This window comes from Tinamus guttatus, unplaced genomic scaffold (assembly GCF_059628265.1).
Source record: "Tinamus guttatus ecotype Peru unplaced genomic scaffold, ASM5962826v1 Tinamus_guttatus_pri_ptg000307l, whole genome shotgun sequence".
NCBI lineage: Eukaryota > Metazoa > Chordata > Aves > Tinamiformes > Tinamidae > Tinamus > Tinamus guttatus.
In genome coordinates this window covers 2,170,416-2,192,684 of record NW_028288841.1, presented here as the reverse complement: position 1 = coordinate 2,192,684, position 22,269 = coordinate 2,170,416, and the positions used below count along the sequence as shown (strand labels likewise).

Here is a 22,269-nt window from a genome sequence, read left to right as displayed (position 1 = left end):
AACAGGCACATTTTTAAAGACATTTGAAGCTCAAAAATGAGACAACATGATCATTGCTTTGTTGTGCAGGTGACAGCATCTGAAGGCAATACGGATCTTTTGGGTTGCAGCAATGATGGGGGGAGTGTAGGAAGAAGCTGATTGTAGCAGAAAAAGAGTTGAGCACTATCTTTGTTTATGCAAGTTCAATCACTTCCAAACTGCATAAGCTGAAAGCTTTATTGATATTTTTGCTGTAATAAGTAGCAGCAAAACCAGAGTCTTATTCTGTTTGCACTTTTGGGTGGCACTTTCTGCACTTTGGAGGGAACCTGTTCTTGTTCATCTTCACTGTGGAGATGCACTGCCTCCTTCCCCTCCATTGAACCTATGAGACTCATGAATGAAAATCCATCTGGAGTAGCACATGCAAAACAACTTTTCCAGTCATTTATCCAGATCAGTAATATTGCAATATTGTTTAACACTATGCTCTTTGCATTTGAGCTTGTCAAAGCTTCAACCATTTCTAAGCCTGTTACTCAAGACAGAGCTGCAGGGCCTCTTTTGGAAGCAGTATGCCAGCTGGAGAGGTGACCACTTCCAGTAGCTTGTCACTCCCTCTCAGACAGCTGAAGTCTAAAGTAAGCACTTCAAACCACTCTAGTCGAGAGGAAATGACTAAGCTTAAACAGAACAAGCTGCAAGTCTTTGCTAGCTTAGTTCAACACAGTTTTCTGCACCTCTGAATTTTGCTCTCACCTTTCTTTCGGATAAATCCAAAGTTTCCTTCAGAAACCCCACTTCTTTGTTTCAAGAGTTGGAAGATTTTGCCATGTCAAAGCAGGCATCATGCCCATACCTTAATCCACCCCCTGGCAGGAGACAGAACAGGCAGCCATTTGCACCGTCTCAGCAATTTTCACATTTACAACAGTTAGAATGAAAGGCAGCACTGAAACTTGAAAAACAGTTGAGCCATCTACAGAAAAAAAATAGCTCACGAAACTGCTGCTTTGGCATTCACATTCACTAACAAGGAACTGACTGAAGCCAAGTGTGTATTTTTGGCTAAAAACTCACGTCCTAGTCTTGAAAGATCTTTCCCTTTTACTCTGAGACACTACAAAAGCCTTAGTTGTCTAATCTGGGTTTTGTTCAGAGTATCCCATGCCTCCCCATCACCCTATGGGATGGGGAATTGGTAGCACTTGTCAACTTCTCCAGCTGGAGAAGCAGAGGACCAGGACTGCATGGTCACACTGAGGGCTCTAGAAAAGCCTCAGTTAGGACTCCTGCACTTCGGGCTTTCATTTCTGCTTCAGGGCAGTAGAGCCAAGTGTGCCACTAAGCACTGATCCCTTCTGGATGTTGCAGTAAGAGGTGAGTCTGCATCAAAAATAACAAAAAGCTTTTCATCACGGCAGAGAACCAAATATAAGAACATAGCCCTCCAGAGGCAATACCACAGGACTTCACAGCTCTGATATGGTAACAGCAAAAGCAAAATATTGCCCGTAAGCACGCACACAAAATTGAAAATTTCATAGCCTTTTCTCAACTTCCTATATTACATTTAAGCAAAATCTTAAAACGGTAGCAGAGGATTTCAGTTAGGCATTGTAGTTCTGTGTGATACAGGTCAAGAATTCAAATGAAGCAAGATTTGTTCTTTCAAGTTAAGAGGAAATCAGAAGACTGAAATGGATAAACATGCTGCTGACCTTGTTCGAGCCTTCTGAGAGAGCCTTACTGATGAGATAGTCATCCATAAAAAAGAGCTCCTGGAAAACATGATGCAACTACTATTTCAGAGCACCCAGCTTCACAATTGTATAAGTAAGCCTTCTCCTTTAATATCGGCTGTGTTCTAGCCACTTATATAAACCTTACAGCATTTCCAAATGTTACACAACTGGCAGATAAAACCAACAACTAACACTAAAAATATCAACATGCCTGATTAAAAACAAAAACCAACAACACTTTGCTGTGGTTAAAAAGAACAGGAAAAATGTTTTATTTTACATTGAGGCTTATGTGTTCCATGCTTCGGAATTCCACAAGTGCCAGTAAACGGCTCAAACATAAATCCTCAAAGAATTAGGATGCATCTTAGACACAATAATAGATAATAATTACAAACTAGCTAAGAAATAAAGCAGCCAAAGTGTTTTTCCATTCTAGAAACAGGAAATTGCCTTTTAATTTCCAAACCATGATTTGTCTTTATACTTCCAATTCTGAATTGCTAAACCTGCAATAAGACACACAGTATTTTCAAAGAGTCACCAGTATCTTAGGAAAAGCACACTGAAATACTCATGGCTTAGAGCAAACCAAGGAAAGAACAGAACAGACATTCAACACAGAAAATCACCTCTATCATCTGACATATACCTTGATAGCAAATTGAAGGATGTTAAAGTGTTAGGAGGCATTTCTGAAATTAATGATTCACTGCCTTAGTAATGATTTTTAAGCATTTTAAGATAATGTTCAAATCCATTAAAAGTCACATTCTCCTTAGGGGAACAAATACAGGGGAACAATGAGCAACATAAAATTAGCATGGTTTGGACAACACAAAAGGATTGGGAGGTGCAGGGCAGTAACGATATGCAACACCAGGGTTTCCTCTGCTTTGCGGTGACTGCTTCCTGTCCTGGCATGCAGGCAGGGTAGGGATTGTGGAAAACTACTGCCCAACCCCTTGCAGGAAAAAGCAGATACAGAAATTGAGGTATTAGCTACAAACATCTCCTTATTTAGTGACCATGAAATAAGAAGATTGCTAGCACCTGGAAATGTTGAACTATGGAACTTGATCAACTCACATTTAGGATGCATCAACTCTCAATTTTAGTGTCTCGCTGAACAAATGGAGTTCATTTACAGGAAAGAGGCAGTTGAACTAGGCTGGGCTAAACTGGCAAAGACCAGGAATCAGGGGGAACCTGATAAGTTAGGAGCTATAAGGTTTGTTTATAACCAGTTCTGTGCTTTCCTGATACAGCAGATGAGTGAATTTAAGACTGCACTCTTTTCCTCTATCTAATTTTGGAGAGGTGGGACAAATATGCATTCAAATGTTCTAACCTGAGTCAAGTGAGTGTTTCAAGCCATTTCCCAAAGGCAAGCCACGACCTGCTAAGCCTCTATAGCTGAGAGTACTATGCTCATAGCCCTTCCCAAGAGAGATCGCTTTAAACCCATTATTTACCCTGCAGTTGGGTTTTCGTACTCTGACTGCTGAAGCTTTACACTATCTGGAATATTTGCAATCTTGCTGAGGTTTTTTGATGTTAAAAAGGGCTGAGTGACACTTCTGCAAAAATATGGAATATCCATTCATATTTAAATCAGATACGCTTAAAGAGCTCTGCTCTACAGGGATTAGTCAATCAATTTAAAGTTTAATCTGAAGTTACAAACTATACTGACGCCTAAACTCGTTAAAAGTGTAGCAGCCAGTTTAAGCTAGTATACATATATTACTTTGCCGAATATTTGATATAAAACAAAGGGAAAAGTGCGATGTTTGTTAAGATGACCAACACAAACCACATACAGTTTCTGATATCACACCAAACACATGCATCACAGCACTGTATTCTGCATCGAATATAAAAGTCCTGGGTTTGACTTTGTGATATGCATTTTGGGATTTCCTCCCATGTATCTGGTTTCAGATGGTTGTGCTCAAAAGCTTAAAATCACTATTTTGCTTATAACGAAGAATTTTAGGAGAAATATTTTTATTCAGACACGTTAAAAACAAGCTACAGCTAAAAAGGCAATCATTGTCTTCCCCATCTCACCTCAAAAAAGTCCAGCCTGCTAAAGTGAGAGTCTGAAACCTGTGAGATTTTCTGAAGGGTTTGTGTATCTAAGGTAAATACTATAATTTAAGTAGGTTTCTAAAATAGATTTTTTTCTTCTCCCCCCCCCCTTTTTTTTTTTTTTTTTTTTTTAAGAAAAATAAACATTTACCACTTGCTGCTTTTGTTGCTTGGATGGTTTTGAAAGACTCATACTTAGTGAATTAATGTAATTGCTTACAGAATGTTCATAGATGTAACCTATTCTCCAATTAATAAAGATTCCTAATTTAAGTTTAAATATTCAGCTCTAGATGAACTGGCTTTCACTGTTTCATAACATTATGAGCATCAACAATTATTCAGAAGAGATTAAGATTAAAGAAAGATTAAGTAAAAAGTCTAACTGTTCCAAACAGAACATGCACTACAGTGTGATATCCAAGTAACTGAAGTCACGATTGCTAATTTCCGAAATTAAATACTTTTCATTATTCCAATGCCAATTGCATGTCAAGAATTTTTAAGTAAGTCCCAGTATTGCAAACAGGGAAAATGGGCTTCTTTTCCCTTGTCTAACGAATAATGATTCAGGCACTTTCTTACATGAGAGCACCCACACAATTTATCACTACTTTCATCTGTCATCCCACACACTTGGCTTTTGCTCATATCAACATTTTTAAGATGAATTATTTTCACTCTAGTTATGATACGAGTTTTGCAACCATTAGAGCTAGCAAAAAAACGATAGAAGCAGCATCAAGTTGCTCAAACGGGAAAGCTATTTATGCCATTCTTAAAAATCTGAACTTAAAACTCCAATCTCTTGCAATTTATCATCTGCCTGAAAACTCTCAGTAGAGTTACACCACTGGCTTTCTAAGGTGGTGAATAATCAATACAAGAACGCATTACAGTAACTGGGGAATGAAACAGATCATGATTTTCAAGTCATCCTCCAATAATCAGGTACTCAGGTAAGCAGAATGTGAGGAAAATAGCACAGAGCAAGCTGGCCGCTCAGTTTTCCTTGTTGGCCTGAGGTTACAACATTTTGCAAGACAGAAAAAGTGTTGCCTCTTGCTGGAGGCACTGGATGTCTGAATTGAACTGCATCCCAAAACTGTATTCTCTACCAAATACTTACGTGCTTCATACTTTCTTAGAAAATTATTTTAAGCTGTCATTTAAAAAGGTTAAAAGCTCCTAAATAGGCTTTTCTATGCACAGCATTATCAAATCCTGACATCTCAACTTCTCAGGGTGGAAAAGTGTTTCATCTCACTGAAAAGCCCAGAGAGGTGTTGGACTTTAACAACACGGTTACTTTATGAGATGATTGCTCATCTTCGATAGGAGCCAGAAGAACACAGAGAGCTAAAGAATTCCCCATTTCCAAAATAAGAAATGGCAAATCTGAAGTTATCAGCTGACTAAAGCTAGTAAGTGTGGGTTTCTCACAAACCATTCCAGGAGCAAGTTACCGGGCCTAGAATTTGGAGCACAGAGTGGCACATCTGTCACACCAGCAGATAGGTGTCAATACCCAAAACCCAATTAAATATTCCAAATGTAATGCAGCTTCCCTTGGAAAAAAAAAATCTTATGGGAAAAAAAAAGCCAAGAAAGAAAAAAAGGAAGGAAAAAAACACCAAGTAGAACATATCAGCTTGTCTTTGGGAGGTGATTTTAGCTTTCCTACTTGGATGCAAGTCAATTAAAAAAAAAAAAAAAAGCAGCCTGGGCATTCACAGTTATCACTGCTCTTCACACTGCACATGAAATCTATGATCACGGTAATTAAGTAGAATTCTAATATGTATGAAGATATTTTACTCACATCAATCATAGTCAGAACCAAATATAGCTTTTTAGGCTGATGATGTCGAAAAAAGGAGCACAAGACCAATTTATATGCTTTAAAAGTTTAATTATGTATGTTAATTTTGTTCGAGCACTAGACTGAAAAAAATATGCTAAATAAAAGGGATTTTTTGAAGAGATAAAGCTCCTTTTATATTAAGCGCAATAAATAATACTTGAATCTAGGAATCTCACCAGGAAATGTTTATTTTTTTAAACAGAATGAAACCACATTAGATACATCTGAATACATACACAAGAAAAACACTACATATATATAAATAAATATTTGCTAAAATATACTCTCCCTGTCTACTCATAAAAAAATGCTTAAGTTAGGCTTGAAAAAATACACTTCATTTAAAAAGTTGAAGTACAGTTAATCATTTCCTAATGAAAATGCAGTGCTTATTATTCATAAAAGTAGTCCGAGTATTCCAGCAGCTGAGCTGGAATTTTATACCACTTTGCAATCACAAAGTGAAGGGCTGCAACCTTGACCATTTCGACAAGGTGACGTGACCTGAGCTTTGTTCAAGAAAAGCGGATGCTGCTCAGGGAACGGATGAAAGTCTTCATCACAAGAGTAAGGATATTCATAGGGCATGAGTGTCATATTCTGACAGATTTTTTTAATCATGTGAAGAAGTCAGCAAGTCTGTTGGAGAGTGGGTGTTCTGTGGAATGAAAAATCAAAGAAGCCAGGAAATGGCATTATAAGAATCTAGCAAAAGAGTTTACTTTTCTGAAAGATGTGAAAACTAAAAGAAGTAGAAATTACACTCAGGCAAGACTGAAGTGGTACAATTTTCATTCCAAATACCCCATTAACTTTCATTCATATACTGCTAGTAGCAAAGCTCCCCTATATGTTATGAATCAGTTACTACAGTGGGACAGATATCACTGCCATCTTCCCTCCCACTTTGAAATAGTTTGTTATTATTGCCCAAGGAGGGGAATATTACTAACTTCAGCTAAAACCTAACCTAGCTTATAACTGATATCTGTTAATATCCATAAATGTATTTATGGCATTTGACATTTAATTACAATCTCCTTGCACCATCCTATAGAATTCATTGGATAGAAAAGTTTTCAGGGGAACATCCAAGCTCTCATTCTTCTTTCTGTCCCCTAACCCTTCCTGGAAAAGGCTGTTTCTCTTCATGAGAACACTCCTTTACTGCTCTGCACGTCCATAAATAATGCCCTGAACACGATTAGATAAGCCTCCTTTTCCCAGGATGACCCTCCTGCACAGGGTATGGAGCTTCTCACAACCCACCTACAGTCGCAAGCTCTGCATGTTGAATCTCTGACCAGTGCACAAAGCCACATTGTCCGGTCAAGAAGCAACGGGAGTCCCTGCAGAGCCTTTAGGGCTGCTTAATCACTTGGAGGAGTTTAATGTCAAGCAAGCCAACATTCTCCCTCCCTCAGCAGCAAATACTGACTGGGAATGAGCAAGTCGCAGCAGTAGCAGAAATGGGGAGCACAAGCAAGCAGAATGAATCCCCATGATCCTGGCATTCCAGGGTAAAAAACCAGCAGTAATACATGAAGATATGCTACTATGACTGCTGCAATATAAAAACCTCACTAGCAATTTTTTTTCCCCAGTTATTTGAGAAAAGCAAAAATAAAAGACTTCTTTTGGAATAAAAGATGAAGACTTGTCTTGTATCTAAAAGATTAGATTGATCTTGCCAGTAGATTACCACTTTTCAGGAAGATTTTAATCAAATTTTCATGTTCTTGAAGTATTTGCTAAATTACTGGAAAAGCCAGAAGTAAGCAATGTGCTCAAATTTTTAAAAAGCAAAAATAAACTTGCTCACCAGTTCTTGACCATGTGTCAAAAAACTCAAAAAACTATTTGAATTATAGTTTTAGAGAATGAAATAGTTTTATAAAGCTAAAAACTTACAGTGACTAAAGCAGCAATTGTCAGTATGCCCCAAGTTTACATTTTTCATAATTAATAACAGCAACAACAACAAAAATCAGTAATTGTTACAGCAGTCTTGCCTTACTGAAACTCTCTATAGTTGGAAAATCCATAATCTAGCATTACATGAGTTATGCTTTGAAATCTGGGTAGCAAAATGCCAACATAAGGTCAGTGTTGAAGGAAGAACCTCCACAGAAAGAAAATAAATAGCATAAATTAACAGAGACTATGCACTGCTTTCAGTAACCGGACTGTTTACAAAATATTAATAAAACCGTTTAATGGATTAATAAAACTGTTGCAAGCATTTCATTTTAAAGTTGCTTCTTAAATTTCTACACAAGTTTGTATGAACAATAAAACAGTGATGAAGAATAAGGTGGTCATTCTTAACCAATTCCTTTAGTCAAATATATATTTCAAAACGTTTCAGAAACATGAAACTGGTAAAGGAAAATCATACCTGATACTCTCCTGTTGTATCGGTTAATGACTGGAGCTGAAAAACAAAATAAAAAACACAAATTCACTATTAAGAATTTCAAATAATCTTCTTGAGCAATCACAGTACATTTTTACAACAAACACATGCCCCACAGTCAACAAACACTCAATGGAAAATAGCACACATTTTTGCCCCCTCCACCCCCTCCTTTTTGCATATCTACCCCTAGCCACCCATGGAGCCACCTTCAACACTACCTCCAACTTTGTCTCTAGCTTACTGAGCTTGTTCAACTGAGTTACTCCCCAAAGATGCTAAGCAGACTTAAACCTTAAAACTCACCTCTTATTATCAAGAAAAAAAGAAAAAAAATAAATAATGCCTACTAGCAATAAGGTACTGAGGAATAAAAGGACTAGAATAAAAATAGTTCAGTTCCCACTACAAAGAAATGATTTACTAGAGGAGAAATATAAAGCCCAAAACAATTCAATGTAAATTTACAGTAAAACTGTCTGACCAGTTCAAAGCCACTTCAGTTCAATGATTAACTATTCTCAAACCGTGATTTGGATATTTCTAAACCACAGTAATTTCCATCCAAATTCAGTTGGTCACAAGTAAAAATTAACCCAATTTAAAGTGTGCCGGGTCATTTTTTAGTGCAAGTATACAAAAGTTAAGAACATCAATAAATACATACTGAACATAACCTTAAATAATAAGCACATACACAGCTTATCCACCCAAGGTAACAAAAGCTGACCTAAATTACACTACCCCAAGGTGAGAATCCAATTTTCTTCAAGAACTGCCAGATTTAAATAGGCTTCCTGCCTGTTGATTAAACCATTATTTAAATTAGAGCTCTGAATTACTTTCATGGAAATCAGTTCACACTTGCGAGAAATCTTATTCAAGTAATAGTTCACAAACACTTATTTCTGTCCTGTTATCTTGAGTTCCCCCCCACCCTTTTCCTTTTTTAAGCAAGAGAAAAGTGTTCATCAGCGAGTAACCACATGATTTTATTTCAGGCACCGTCTTGCACACAAACTCTTTCTTCTCCATGTTTTGATTACTATACCCATTACTCATTCATGTTTGAGAACAACATTTTAACCTCTGAACTGCTACAGGAAACCCTGACATTATTCAGGCATTGCAGAGAGGGCAAAACAAAAAACACAAGCAACACCACACATACTCTTCAAGGACTAAGGCTTCTTTTGTAATCTTGATTACTTTATCCCATAGCAGAGTTCAGTGCCATCAAAACAGCATCAAGTTTTCCACAGTGGAAAAAGACAAAAACATAACCATTTAAGGACAGTTAAGAGGAAACTATTATTCTGCCTCCACAAAGCATTTAAGACTAAATTGATAGTTTGCTTTTCCTTATACCAATGGTGGTTTTAACATGTATAAAATTTTACGTTCACTTTTACATGGTGTTACTACTTTGAAATAGAATTATTACATCTTTTATATTCACATTTTGATTTTCCTACCTGAACACCAGTGGGCCTTCTCTCATGTCAGTTACATATGAAATGCCGAAAATATGAGATTAAGATTTTCTGAGATACGACTGTATGATAAGCTCTCCATTATGTGAAAACTACATATGCAGCAACATTCAACTTCCTAATGTTTCTCATCATTGCCCTAAAGCCCTTTACTTGGGTCATGCAAAGCCACAACCCAGTGATAGGTAAATACAAGTGAAACAGAACTAAAGTAAAACCATTGTACCAGAAGAGACTAACAGTCCATTTTCCTTCTTAGCAGCCTATAGCACGTGCTAAGAGTCAAAAAACGTGAGAGTGGGAAGACACATCAAGCCATAGATGAGACACTTTTGCCAAACTGGCTTAGGATATCGATCCTAGTCATCTTTGAGATTCTGCAGCTGAAGACGTTCATAGTACCTCTTCTTCCAGGAGCGCTTCTGGTAGTGCTGCTCCTGCAAAAGATCCTTCTTCTGAGGAAGATTTTGTGACAAGAGAATTTGTGACCAATTCTAGAGTCTACCTGAATTTACAGTTGACCATTGCTCAGCTGTAGCAATAGCAGTTTTACTAGGATCTCAGTCTGTTGCAACATTAGAGGAATAATTGTAAGACTGACTGGCCAGGACTGAAGTGAACAGGAAAACAACAATCATTCTCCAGGCTAAGGCCATCAAAATACAGCAACATACTTTGTGATAAGTATATTAAATTCTTACAGAATCCACAAAGAAGAAATACAGCTTGAAAGATCTATTCAGAGCTACAGGAAAAAAAATGTGACAAAATAAGGGCCTGCAGTACAAGACACTGACATACTGTATTGTTTACCTTAGAAACTCTATTTCCCCTCCTTCTCCTCAGTACTTTAATTTTTACTGACTTCTGTGAACATTTCTTAACTAAAACTGAGGGAGAAAAGGGTAAGTAGATACCAATAGCTTCTGATTCTGGACATAATTTATAGTATTAGGCAGACTAAGTTAAATCTATTGTGCATGCAAAAAAATATTTCTTATAACACAAATCTTCAGTTAAATGCTTTGATCAGCTCAACAACATTTTGAAGTTCTCTTGATGAAAGAGCAAAGTTTACAATAGGTTGCATAAATTCAGTAGTTTATCACTCGGAGTCCAAAGAGCACAGGTTTACAATACAGGTAGGAATAAAACAAATCAGCAATCAATGACTTCCAGTGACTACTGCCACACTGAATTATGGCACAAAAATCATTCTGTGTGAACACAGCCAAAGAAAGAGAGAGAATGTACATGGTTCCTATTTAGCAAGTCAGTTAAGATTATCAAAACATGGTAGTTCACAATATAAGCTATTAAAGTGAAATACCAGAAGCGGAGCAAAGCATAAATCTGAGATGTGACTGTCTCTATGGAATGTTATATCAACTTATGATAAGGAAGTGCTAGACTACAGCTGTCAAACTGTTTTTCCACACACCAAGATGTTAATGGACTCGCATCAAAATGAACCATTGCAAATGTGAGAAAGTTTGAAGATTTGAGGATCAACATTTAAGGATTTCTGGTAATTACAATTTAATGCTATAGCAGGAAAAGAAAAAAAAAGACTTCTATCACCAGATATGCAATCATATTTTTCTAAATGCTAATCTAAACTCATTTTTGAGTCTATAAGTAAAGGGGACTCCTGAGGCTAATACAAATATAAAAGTTAGGTATCTGTGGATTCCACTTGCATGTCCCTCCTAGATACAGCAAATTTTACTAACCCCTTCTAGACCTATTTTAGCATTCTCATTCCATGACTGAATTTGCGCATTATAGGACAGTTCTATTTTGATTGCTTCTATCAGATATTAATTCAACACCAAAAGGATAATCACTTTACGCCGGGAAGCCCTGCTCACAGACTCAGGAGTTAACACAGCCTGGCAGAAATGTAAGTACACGTCACAGCAGAATGAACAACTAGCAAGCAGCATCCCATATAACTTGACATTGCAATAGCATTCCCACAGAGCCCTCTCCTGTTTCTTGATTATGTTTTTCAGGGATTTAGCCAAGCACCAAAGCTGGCACTTTTTTGGTTTGCTTTTTAAGGAGTTGTTTTTCATGAGTGCAGTCTATATTAGATGCAATAGATAGCATTAAGATGCACGCTTGCTTTACAAAAACGTGATCAGACAAGTCCCCAGCCTCAAGGTACAACCTCAGCTGAACAGACCCATTAAGGATAAACCTGCATCCTGACATTACAAGAGGGACTGTCAGAGACTGAAATGGCAGATCTTTTTTTTTCAAGATTAGAAAGACAAAATTATACAGCGCACAGAAAAGAAAGGATGCCTCATAGTATTAGGAGAGTTGAGAAGAACCTGACAAATCTCCAAAGGACTGTCAGAGGAGAATAGACACAGGAAGGTACTGCAAGATAAGGCACAGTAAGGCAGTCTAAGGTGACAAAGAGAATTTTAAACTTGCTCCTAAACCTGAGCACAGAAGGTAGCATTTCAGAAATACAGAAGCAAAGGAGCTACATTAGCAGTATTACTAAAGCTTTAAGAGCCATAATGATGTTAGTCTTAGAAACCAAACATTACCTAGATAATAAAGAAAAAAAGAAAAAAAAAAACACACAGAATGCTGAATTGATTTTTATGGAGTTGCTCAAAAAAAGCAAATGAACAACAACAACCAAGAAGAAAAAGGTGCAAGTTTTGTTAAAACACATGCTTCAGAAAGAAAAGATGGTTGCATCTCACCTAGAGAGTTATGAGGCCTCTCCAAAACAACAAGAAATATGTGCAACTTGCCCATGTCTTGGTGTGATAAGTGGCAAAAGGAGGACAGGTTCATTCTTTTCCAAGTCTCTTGACTCGGCTTCCCGAAGTTTAGAGAAACTGCATTGACCCATGCTCAGCTAATGTGAATAAAACCCGAACAAACAAACAAAAAAACCCATAAGCTAGAGTTAAATGTTTTATGTATTTCACACACCATGCTCGTGTTCTCTCACAGTCTGGAGTCACTAAGACTAAAAGTGATCTGACCTGCCAGTAAGATGAGCCACTATTACCCCAACCAGTGGAATGCATTACACATTATGAAACTTCCCCAAGAGCAGTGACCCACTGCAGGCTTCTCAATCTCTGGTGCTTACAGGTAAGCCTGATTCTGCAGGCACTTTGGGCACTCCTTTCCAGAGGGAATGGCACCCACAGCCACCACTTGGGACTGCAACATCCGAACCCGCTGCCTGAGGCCAGGCCCAGCTCCTCCTCGTTCCGCGATCACGCAGTCACTGCTGTTCTCTCCCAAAACTCGAGGGCAATTTTGTTCAGTCTTACTGTGGTCTAGATCTTAAAAACTCCCCATCAATGGAGTATCATCCTCAAGAAAGCCAAACAGCCAATTTCTCTGGAAGTATGCGGACACCACTGAAGCAAGTACCCTTGCTGAGGCCAGAAACCTCCACTGTGAAATTAAGTATGAAGAGGGTGGGAGGCAAGCACGTCACAACTACAGTAATAGCACTAGTGAGTTAAACAGCATACCCAATTTACATATTTCACATATCCTTGCCTTTTCTATAAACTGTTCTCTGGATACACTCATTCCCTTCTCACGCTCCTGTATTCCGCCCAAAAGGATGACTACAACAGCAGAAAGCAGGACAGCTACAATTCCCACTCATAGAATCCACCCTGATTTCTATTTCAGCGCCACGCTTGCTCTCTTACTTCCAAGACTTTTAATTTATTTTTGTTACTAGCACTTCTCATTTTGTTTCACTAGAGAAGCAAGGTAAATATACAAGTAATTAATCTACACATCTTCACAGCTGGATTGTTTCTGTTTTCTGGAAGCTAACTGCTTCTGCAACACACCACACCAGGGTGCACTATTGGTATTCTTGTCATTCTCTTATTTCGAGTTTTACGCTATCCCTCCTGGTTATTTCCCTAATGCTCCTCACTGGATATGTTCAAAGAGCAATTCAATAGACACAGATAAAAACTTTTGCACAGTCTTTATTAATGAACAACTCCAATATCTCCAAAACATTCTATATTTCAACTATTACCTATTGCATTATCTGTCCTTTAGGCAGCGGCATATCTTTTAAAGCACAATAGACATTGCGTACATGCATATTTTTCTCAGTACATCTGGCATTTAAAACAATTTCAGTAAGAAATAATGCTGTATTTTTATCTGGATGCATAATGAAGAGCTGATTTCCTCGTATATGTACGGAAATATGATGACAGCACACAGATATTCTTGTGATTTAGCAATGCACAGTACAGGAAAAAAAAAAAGAAAAAAAAGAAAAAAGTTTAGCTACCTCCCAGTTTCCATCAGAAACCCAACTCTAATTTTCCATTCACAGTACTATATTTCAAAAAGATTCCATCTGCTCTGTCTGTAGTACACATTAATATTCAGAAGACATCTGCAGTGTGCAGACCAAGCTTTTAATTGGAATCATGTCACAGCTACCATCACACAACAGTGAATGTAAATGTTGGATATCTACACTTGGCAGCTGCTTTGCAGGCTTATTATAAAGTCCTACTGAGACTGATAGTGACTTTAAATAATGTCAGGGCATAGAAGGTATCTTAAAAAAAAAAAAAAAAAAAAAGGAGCAGTGTTTACCATCTTGGAGCAGTTTTACAATGCTATCTATAACTAATACAGGTTACCAGCATCTTAAATAATTTAAAAGCAAAGTATCACTTATATTCAGCCATAACTTTCAGAGACACAGCGTGATGTGAAAGATGTTTTCAACCATTGAAAGAGATACTTAATAATATCTAACTTCTATGCAAAAAAGGGCAAAGAAAACTCAATTAAAGCAAAATTGAAACTGTGCAGTGAAGCTCAAAGCACTGATAAAATCTTCAGCTCCAACACTGCTAAACATGTAAGAGGACCTGAATAAAATAATTTAATAGCTGCGCTCAGTGATTTAAGATACCTTCTTGTAATGCCAGACAAATTATTCTTGAATGGATGATAAAAATTATCCTTTAAAAAAAGGTTCATTGCAGCTTTATTTGCTTCAAATCTTCACCAATATGTAGTTGTACAAAGCCACATTTTTCTAATCATCTATAATTTTTCAGAGTATAGTATTTCATTAAAGTTCCTAAGTAACAGGGCAATCAGCCATCTGTAGATGAGGAGATAATACATATTCCAGAAGTAGATACTACATATACACACACACTGAAGTTCCGTGCAATACAATAAACTAGTTGTGTCAAATGCAAACAGATTTATACATATTGCAAGCTGTTTAAGTGTAAAAGGAACATAGAAACACAGTAAGAACAGCAACAATCATTTTTCACAAAATTTGCATTTTCTTGGAGAATGTGTCTTCAATTATCTTTTCTATAGTATTATTACAAAAGATGTTCCTTAAAAAAAACAGTAAAACTTCAAACCCACTACTCCTAAGAAACATACACATCAGCAGAAAAATAATTAGACAAGTAGAAGCAGTGGAAGAAAAGAAAACCATCAGAATCCAACTGCTTTGATTCCTTTGCCCTTCTTTGATAGGCCAACTATCTTAATGGATATTGCTTAGCTTTGTACAGCTTCTAGCACAGCAACTTAATTACACACAGCAAAAGAGGACACAACTACCCATCCTCCAGACACACATCCACGGTCAGTCTCAGGCTGCATTCACACTCTGTCATGTCTGGCATATCCACACCATTTCAGACCCCGCTATGGCTAAAGTGCAACAAAATCAGAAGAAATAGCAAGGTCTTGGTTCCGAGCCTGAGCACACAGCGAGCTAGGACATGACTACTGATTGCATCAAGGCTTCTAGTCTGTTTTAGTGAAAAGTCAAAAATGTCAACCATAATTTCATCAGTGATACAGAGTATCCTACAGACACCCTTGAGTTTGCACTAGAATAGAAAGGAATAATTAATGTGGGCACTTAGGGATGAGATGCAGTTTAAGAAGCTTTTCTTTTTGCCTCGTAGCTATTAACAGTCTCGGGTAAAACAGATTGAGCTCGTTCTCGCAAACAGGTACTGCATCTCATGTGATCAGCAATAAGAAACTGTAACTGAACTAGTAATTCAAAAGAAAAATAAGGAAGAAGGGAAGATTTGAATTACAGCAGAAGCAACCAGTGACATTGACAGGCCAGTGCTTCATGTGCCTCACACGGGTGTTACGCAGCTGTACTTGTTGGGTCAACCTGAGCTCAGGATTGTCTAATTGTAACCACACAAGTAGGATTTAAGAATAGCATCCCACGGCTAAAATAGGAGGCACAAAGAAGTACCTGGTCCTTTGCCCGAGTTGCTTCTACTTTCATTGCAGGCTTGGATGATGAATCACAGCACGCTTTCACAAGGTTTGGGTAAGAAAAGCTAGAATAGGTTACAGTCATCTAATTTGCACTATACAAAAGAACAAGAGGAATTTCAATTAGGATCACCAACATCAAGCTTCACTTCAAGCTGATTCAGAGCCTAATCTTACACAACCACACATAAATCAGAGTGTAACAATACTTTGATATGCCTAGCCAAGATACTCTGAAAGCTCATTAAAACTTGCATTTTGTTTCCAGCTTCAATGGTAAAAAGGCAAATAAAGTAACTTTAATTTACAATAAGAGGCATAAAGGGGCCCTATAGTTTCAGGCAGCAGAAAATAAGTTAGGTTTCTATAGTTTCTTGCTACAGGACATAGTCTCCCTGTTGGCACACCGAGAACTTTTCTTGACTCTTTTGAAAATATTGACCCTGTTATATAACACTCGGCAAGTATTTTTTCTACCCATGCCACATAAAAGCTAACAAGCATCCACATCCTGCACAAACCTCAACATATTTACCAGCATGTTAGCCACAGCATCATAACAGACATCTATTATCAGCTGATTATCTACAATTACCTCCGCCTCCTTCCCCTAGTCACTGCTTTCTAGAATACAGCACCTTCTCCTGCAAACAACCACCGCTGAAAGGATTCACTTTCATCTCAACAGGGCTTGAATGACCATCAATAGATCTGTGTGCGTGGTGGGGTATTTTTTCCTCACCGGATGGTGGGAATTTTACGTCCTCAGAATCCCAGTGCCGAGCAGGATTTCTGTCTTGCCTCCCCACGTGTTGAGGCTGAGCACTGCTGACTTTGCCATCCACGTCGTTTCTCTGGCCAAGTGCTTTGCTGGGGAGAGGAAAACGCGACATGACTCACCCAGCCCTCATCCACCACTGCGGCAAGCGGCACAGCCTCAGCTCTGAGGAACACGACAACCAGAGGACCGTGGAGCGGCACGAAACGATGAGACCACACACAGGGAACAAAAAATTATCACGGATTCTGCAGAAATGTTATGTTACTGCTAGCACCCATGCCAGCTGGGTTGTTCTATTTGCACACAATACCAAATACTACTGCATGATCAGTGCAAATATCCATCTAGAGTCCACAAGCAGATCTTGCTCCTTTCAGACATAATTTAGAAATGATGTCTCTTACTAAACACTAAGAAAACAATAAATAAGTCTGAGTAGACTAAGTATGGAAAATTTAAAATTAGAGAAGTTTAAATTCTTTTTCTGGGCAATGCTCAAAGTTGTAATACACAAGCATGAGGAAAAAATCCCATCTCAGACTGAATATATTTCACAGAGCCTTTCCACCCTCAGATTTAAGCTTCTAACAATATTCCTTAAGTCAAAATTTAGTATTTTCGCATATAATAACACAGTCGTAAAAAGACTAATCTTCATGTAAAGGAATATTTTGATAGACAAAGATGTCAGATGAAAGCAAAGAAAAACCTTCTAGTAATTACGTATAGTGCATTTTTGCAGTAGGAAGCACTTGGAAAAAGGAGAAAGACTGAAGAAAGTCAGACATGTTCCATTCAGTAAGAGGAGATAATAGCTATATGATATCTATTTTGAAAAGTTCATGATACAAAGACACACAAGGAAAGAGGCATCAGAAGGAACAAAGTGACAGCAGTGATATCTGTGCATTCATTAGGTCTGAGAGTGTTCAGGAGATGGGATAACCTTGTTTGGCACACACTACCTTACATGGAATAACTAGAGACAGGGGTCAGGATTTGCCTTAAATTTTAAGTGGAGCTGACTGCATCTTTGAAGTATTTTCTCCCACATCTTTCTTCCCATACCTCCATTTGGTACAAAAATCACATCCGCCTCCAGCATTGCTTACAAAGATACATAACAACATGCATGCACATTTTAACTAAAATACTCTGTTTTCTCTGTTTCTTTGCACAGAGGAAAGCAGATCTTCCACTTCAGTCGGCCTGTTCCTGTAAAGGTAAAACACTAGCAACAAGTGACAAGCTACAATCTGTAAACTCAGCACTACACACAGGTCAGAGAAAATAATCTAAAATACTGTATAGAGGTGAAAATAAGAAATATATTGCTATTCAGTAATTTTTACTTATGCCAAAAGAAATGACTATAAATAAGCGAAGAGGGAAGTAAAAATAACTGTGCTAATTCTACAGAATAGTTTATAAATGAACAAGCCTTCACAACATTTCTGGCCTATAAGAGATAGGTCCTTATTGGCGTCCTCTGCAATGACAGCATGTCCAACAACAAAAGATTAGCGGAAATGGTACGCTACTTTATAAAAGTAAGTCTTGAAATAATTTGCAAAATATATATATATATATATATATAAGGACAGATAGATTTTCTTTCCAATTATTTTCTATTTTCAAAGAATAAAGTGAGCAGCTTCTGAAAAACTCCAATATGCTACAAAATTCCACGTCATTACAAGAAAATATTCATTTTTACGAAATTTCAACCTTTAAAGACCAGAATGATGTTTGATATACCTCAACATTTAAAACATGCAGTTTTCCCAATGCTACAGAAAACCCATATAACTATTCTTGCTAACGTGAGATCCTGCCTCACACCCTTGTCAACTTTTATTTTTAAATTCTGCTTACTATTTTCATTTCCATTATGAACATTGATAACGTATAAGCAGTCACACTCTCTAAACTCCAACTTCTACTGAGCTCTAATGTTTCCAAAAAATTCATCTGCAGTCATATGCATTGCAGATACCGACCTTTTCTGTTTGAACACTCTTCTCTGCAAACGGCAGCACTGCTTAGCAATTCAGCCAAGCCATTTCAAAGGCAACCTCTCTAAATTAACTAGACTTTTGCCATTCCAAGGGTTGAACTAAAGGGCTTATCCACAATTTAATGTTAAGTGGGAAATAAGCAACTTTTAATGACTGTGTACCAACTTGTTTAATACTACACATTCTTTTTGTTTCTTTATGAACAGTATTAATTGTCTGAGGTTACTTTTTTGAACTAGAATTATGAAGTCCTGGCTTGATGGCATTTACTGTATCGTCACCAGAATTATTACTTCCTTCTCTGAGACTCTTTCCTCTAAATATTCCAATTATATTTAAGAAGTTTGAAGAGGATGTGGCTTTAGCAAAAAGTAGCTGTATCTGACAGACACAAATGCAGAAAGAGAAAAAAAAGAACTCTCTGTAGGAGCAAGAGTATCCCTTAGCATTCAGCCATGGGTTTAGACACACAAAGATTTCCAGACCACGCATAACGAAAACTGTATTTCTGCATACTTTTAACAAAAAGCAAACACAGCACGCCTCTTTCTTGTAAGTCTGTATGCTGAGAACAGCGAAAGAGAACAAGGTGATTAGATTCTCTGTTAACAGGTCAAATTCAAGGGAAACAACATTTCTACTTCTGGGTTAATGCAGACAGAACAAAAATCTGGGCAAAACACTTTAATGTTCAAAGGAAAAGACAAAGCACTCCCAAGAAACACCGCTTTGGTATTCCAAAGCAATTCCGCAACTGCCACATATTGCTTAATATTGCACATTGCAAATCACTAGGGATTTACTGCTCACCTTCCTAGGGCAAGGGAGCAGAGTGCCTACTCTTATCTTTACCTCACAATATAAGAACTATAAAAAAGTACACCTCGAACTATAATAGCAGCGGCAGGTAACAAGTACAACATAGTTCAAGTTCCAGATTAACTGATTTTTGGTAGGACAGCTTCTATTACAGAGCTCCCCACAGTCCTGTTACAGACTGCCTGCACATAGCACATATTGCAAATCTTTTACAGCTACGAAAATTTACAACTATCTGCATGCAAAAGCTATGAAAAGCAAAAGAAAGAAGTGCAAAAATACACATCATAAAGTTATATTCCTTTATTCCGCTACATATAATTAAGTAATAAGCCATAAAACAGTTAGTAATCAAATGTTTTCAGCAGTGAGAAATTAAATCAACTTCACAAGGATAAGGGATGCTCCTAGAGAGAACAAGAAAAAATTAAGCCCATTCAAGTATACCTCTTTACCATAAAGTTATACATCTCAAGGATTAGAATTAAATTCATTATACAAATTACATGAAGTGATGTTTAAACACTTCATTTTTCAAGCATGCAGAAATTAAAGTAACCTCAGCACTCCAAGGGGAGGTGAGAGAACTAGGAAATTTCAGCATTTTCAAACAAGAATCTGCAGAATCTTCCCCATCCCCCTCCCCCTGAAAACGTCAGAGACAGGACTCCACAATGCTAATCTATTTTCATGAATAGTCTTTTCTCATCACTCAGAAAGCTTGAAGTCTTGCATATATTACATATATTAATGAATTTTAAGTAGATCCATTGATAATATTAAATGTTAGAAGGTTTCAAAATCATTACTTTTGAAAAACAGGGGAATTCATCACTTTTGAATTTCCTTTCCAGGGCTTTCCATGAGACATTCTGATGCTCTTCATAGAAGAGGTATTCCTCATATCCATGATAACAGGAGATGGAGACTGACACGATCCTTATGGCATGGTATGTCCTTGTGGAAGCAATCCTTCCCGAATGATATTTTTAAATCAGGGTCAGCACAAGTTTTACCACAGAAATGGCACTATATTTACTGGAGACCCAAAAGAAAAAAAACACAAACACAAATACTTGCATTTTTCTTCTCCTCAAGTCTTTTCTGTGTAAGACAGCTCTCCCAATAGGAAGCACACAACAATATATTACCCCAAGGGAGGAAGAACTGGAATGGAAATGAAGGGCCATTGTAACATCCTGCTCTGTAACAACCTGTCAATACACAATCACCAAGAAAAAAACCTTGGCAATACAGATTTCTCAGAAATACCTATGAGAGTATACACTAGTTTCTCAACCTTCTGCTAAAAATACAGTCAGTTCTCGTGTATTTATGAAATTTTTAGAATGCTCAGTAACAAGAGAAGCTTGTACCTTTAGGCTTTGGATTCCCTCACTGTGTATTACTCAGATCCACTGAAGGGCAGAAACACAGTTACTGATGGCAGATCTGTTTTTTGTTTTTGTTTTCTTTTTGCAAAAACAATTCATCTCCAACTTGTAATTCTAATCCTTCACAAAGTAATTTAGAAAGAAATTCTGTGACAAGTTGCTCAGTTTTGCTAGTTACGCTTCACTAACATTCAACAAGGAGTGTGCGACTCCAGGCTCTTGCAGAATCACCTCTGAGGGAACCAGGCCAGCAAGTCACTTGGAAATGGAGCTCCTGCAGGCCATCATTTTTGAGCAGAAGCAGACCTGTTCCTCAAGTCAATCTCAGAAAGCCATCAGGAAATAGAAGGAAGGCAAAGATTGAATTATTTTTAAAAAAAAATAGGCAAACAAAAAGCTATCTGCATATCAAAAAAAAAAAAAACCAAAAATCATGAAATCATTGCTACAAAATTCCCTCCCCTACACCCTAAAGGCGCATGTTCCTAGAGATGTCTTTTCTCCTGAAGGGAATTTCCAAGGCCATACTCAGAGTGAAGCCTACTCATTACCTCCAATTTTCAAATAGAAAGCAAATATCTTAATATGGAAAGGGCTAATAGCAGAACTGCTACTATCACAATGCTGGCGTTTATTTTACAGTAAATCCTATACATTTATGCAACTCAGGCCCAGCCATAGCAGTATGATGGAGAACAAGAAGCTCTTTTCAAAATCCCCTATTCTCTTCCACCCATTCGGATCCATCAAAGCAATCAAAACATCATTGGGACCACTGGGATTTCTAGAACCTCACAGAGAAAATGCAAATGAACATGAAGAAGCTAAGTGCTCTAACTAATAATTTCTGGAGATTCTACCTAACAGTCATTTTTTTCATATCTGCACTTTAAAAAGGAAATAATCTGTTTTGCATTAAAGAAACTCATAAGTACACAGCCTCTAACAGAATCAGCATCGTGGAAGAGCCTTTTATATAGCAGTCTTTTGCCCACACACAGATTTCTCAAATTCCCCACTACTTAATTTTCTTACCAATGTTCTTATTTACTCTATGTGCTTTCTATTCCAGTGACACTAAAAATGCATAGTGCAGAGTATCCATCATTTATTCTAAAAATCAATGACTAATATCAAGTGATCTGATAGAAAACATCAAGCATAACAGTTAAGTAAATAGTTACCAGCATCTCAGAGGTTACAAATCTGAAATAAGTATTGCATGCCTTCACTCCTCACATTTTAAATTACAAGAAGCATCTTTTAAAAATCAAATGCAGAATTTCCTCCTTCCCCATGTAAATTAATAGACATTTAGCAGTACCCAGTGATGTCTGGGCATTTCAATCAA

The 22,269-nt window shown here is 37.4% G+C and overlaps 1 protein-coding gene across 1 annotated transcript in view; it reads right to left on the bottom strand.

Moving 5' to 3' along the window:
* PRKAR2A (protein kinase cAMP-dependent type II regulatory subunit alpha) overlaps positions 1-22,269 on the bottom strand; it is a 51,200-nt gene that overhangs the window by 23,508 nt on the left and 5,423 nt on the right. Inside the window, exon 2 of the mRNA XM_088528245.1 lies at positions 8,084-8,119. Within this exon, the coding sequence (XP_088384371.1) occupies positions 8,084-8,119 (36 nt within the window). The remainder of the gene's footprint in view (positions 1-8,083; positions 8,120-22,269) is intronic.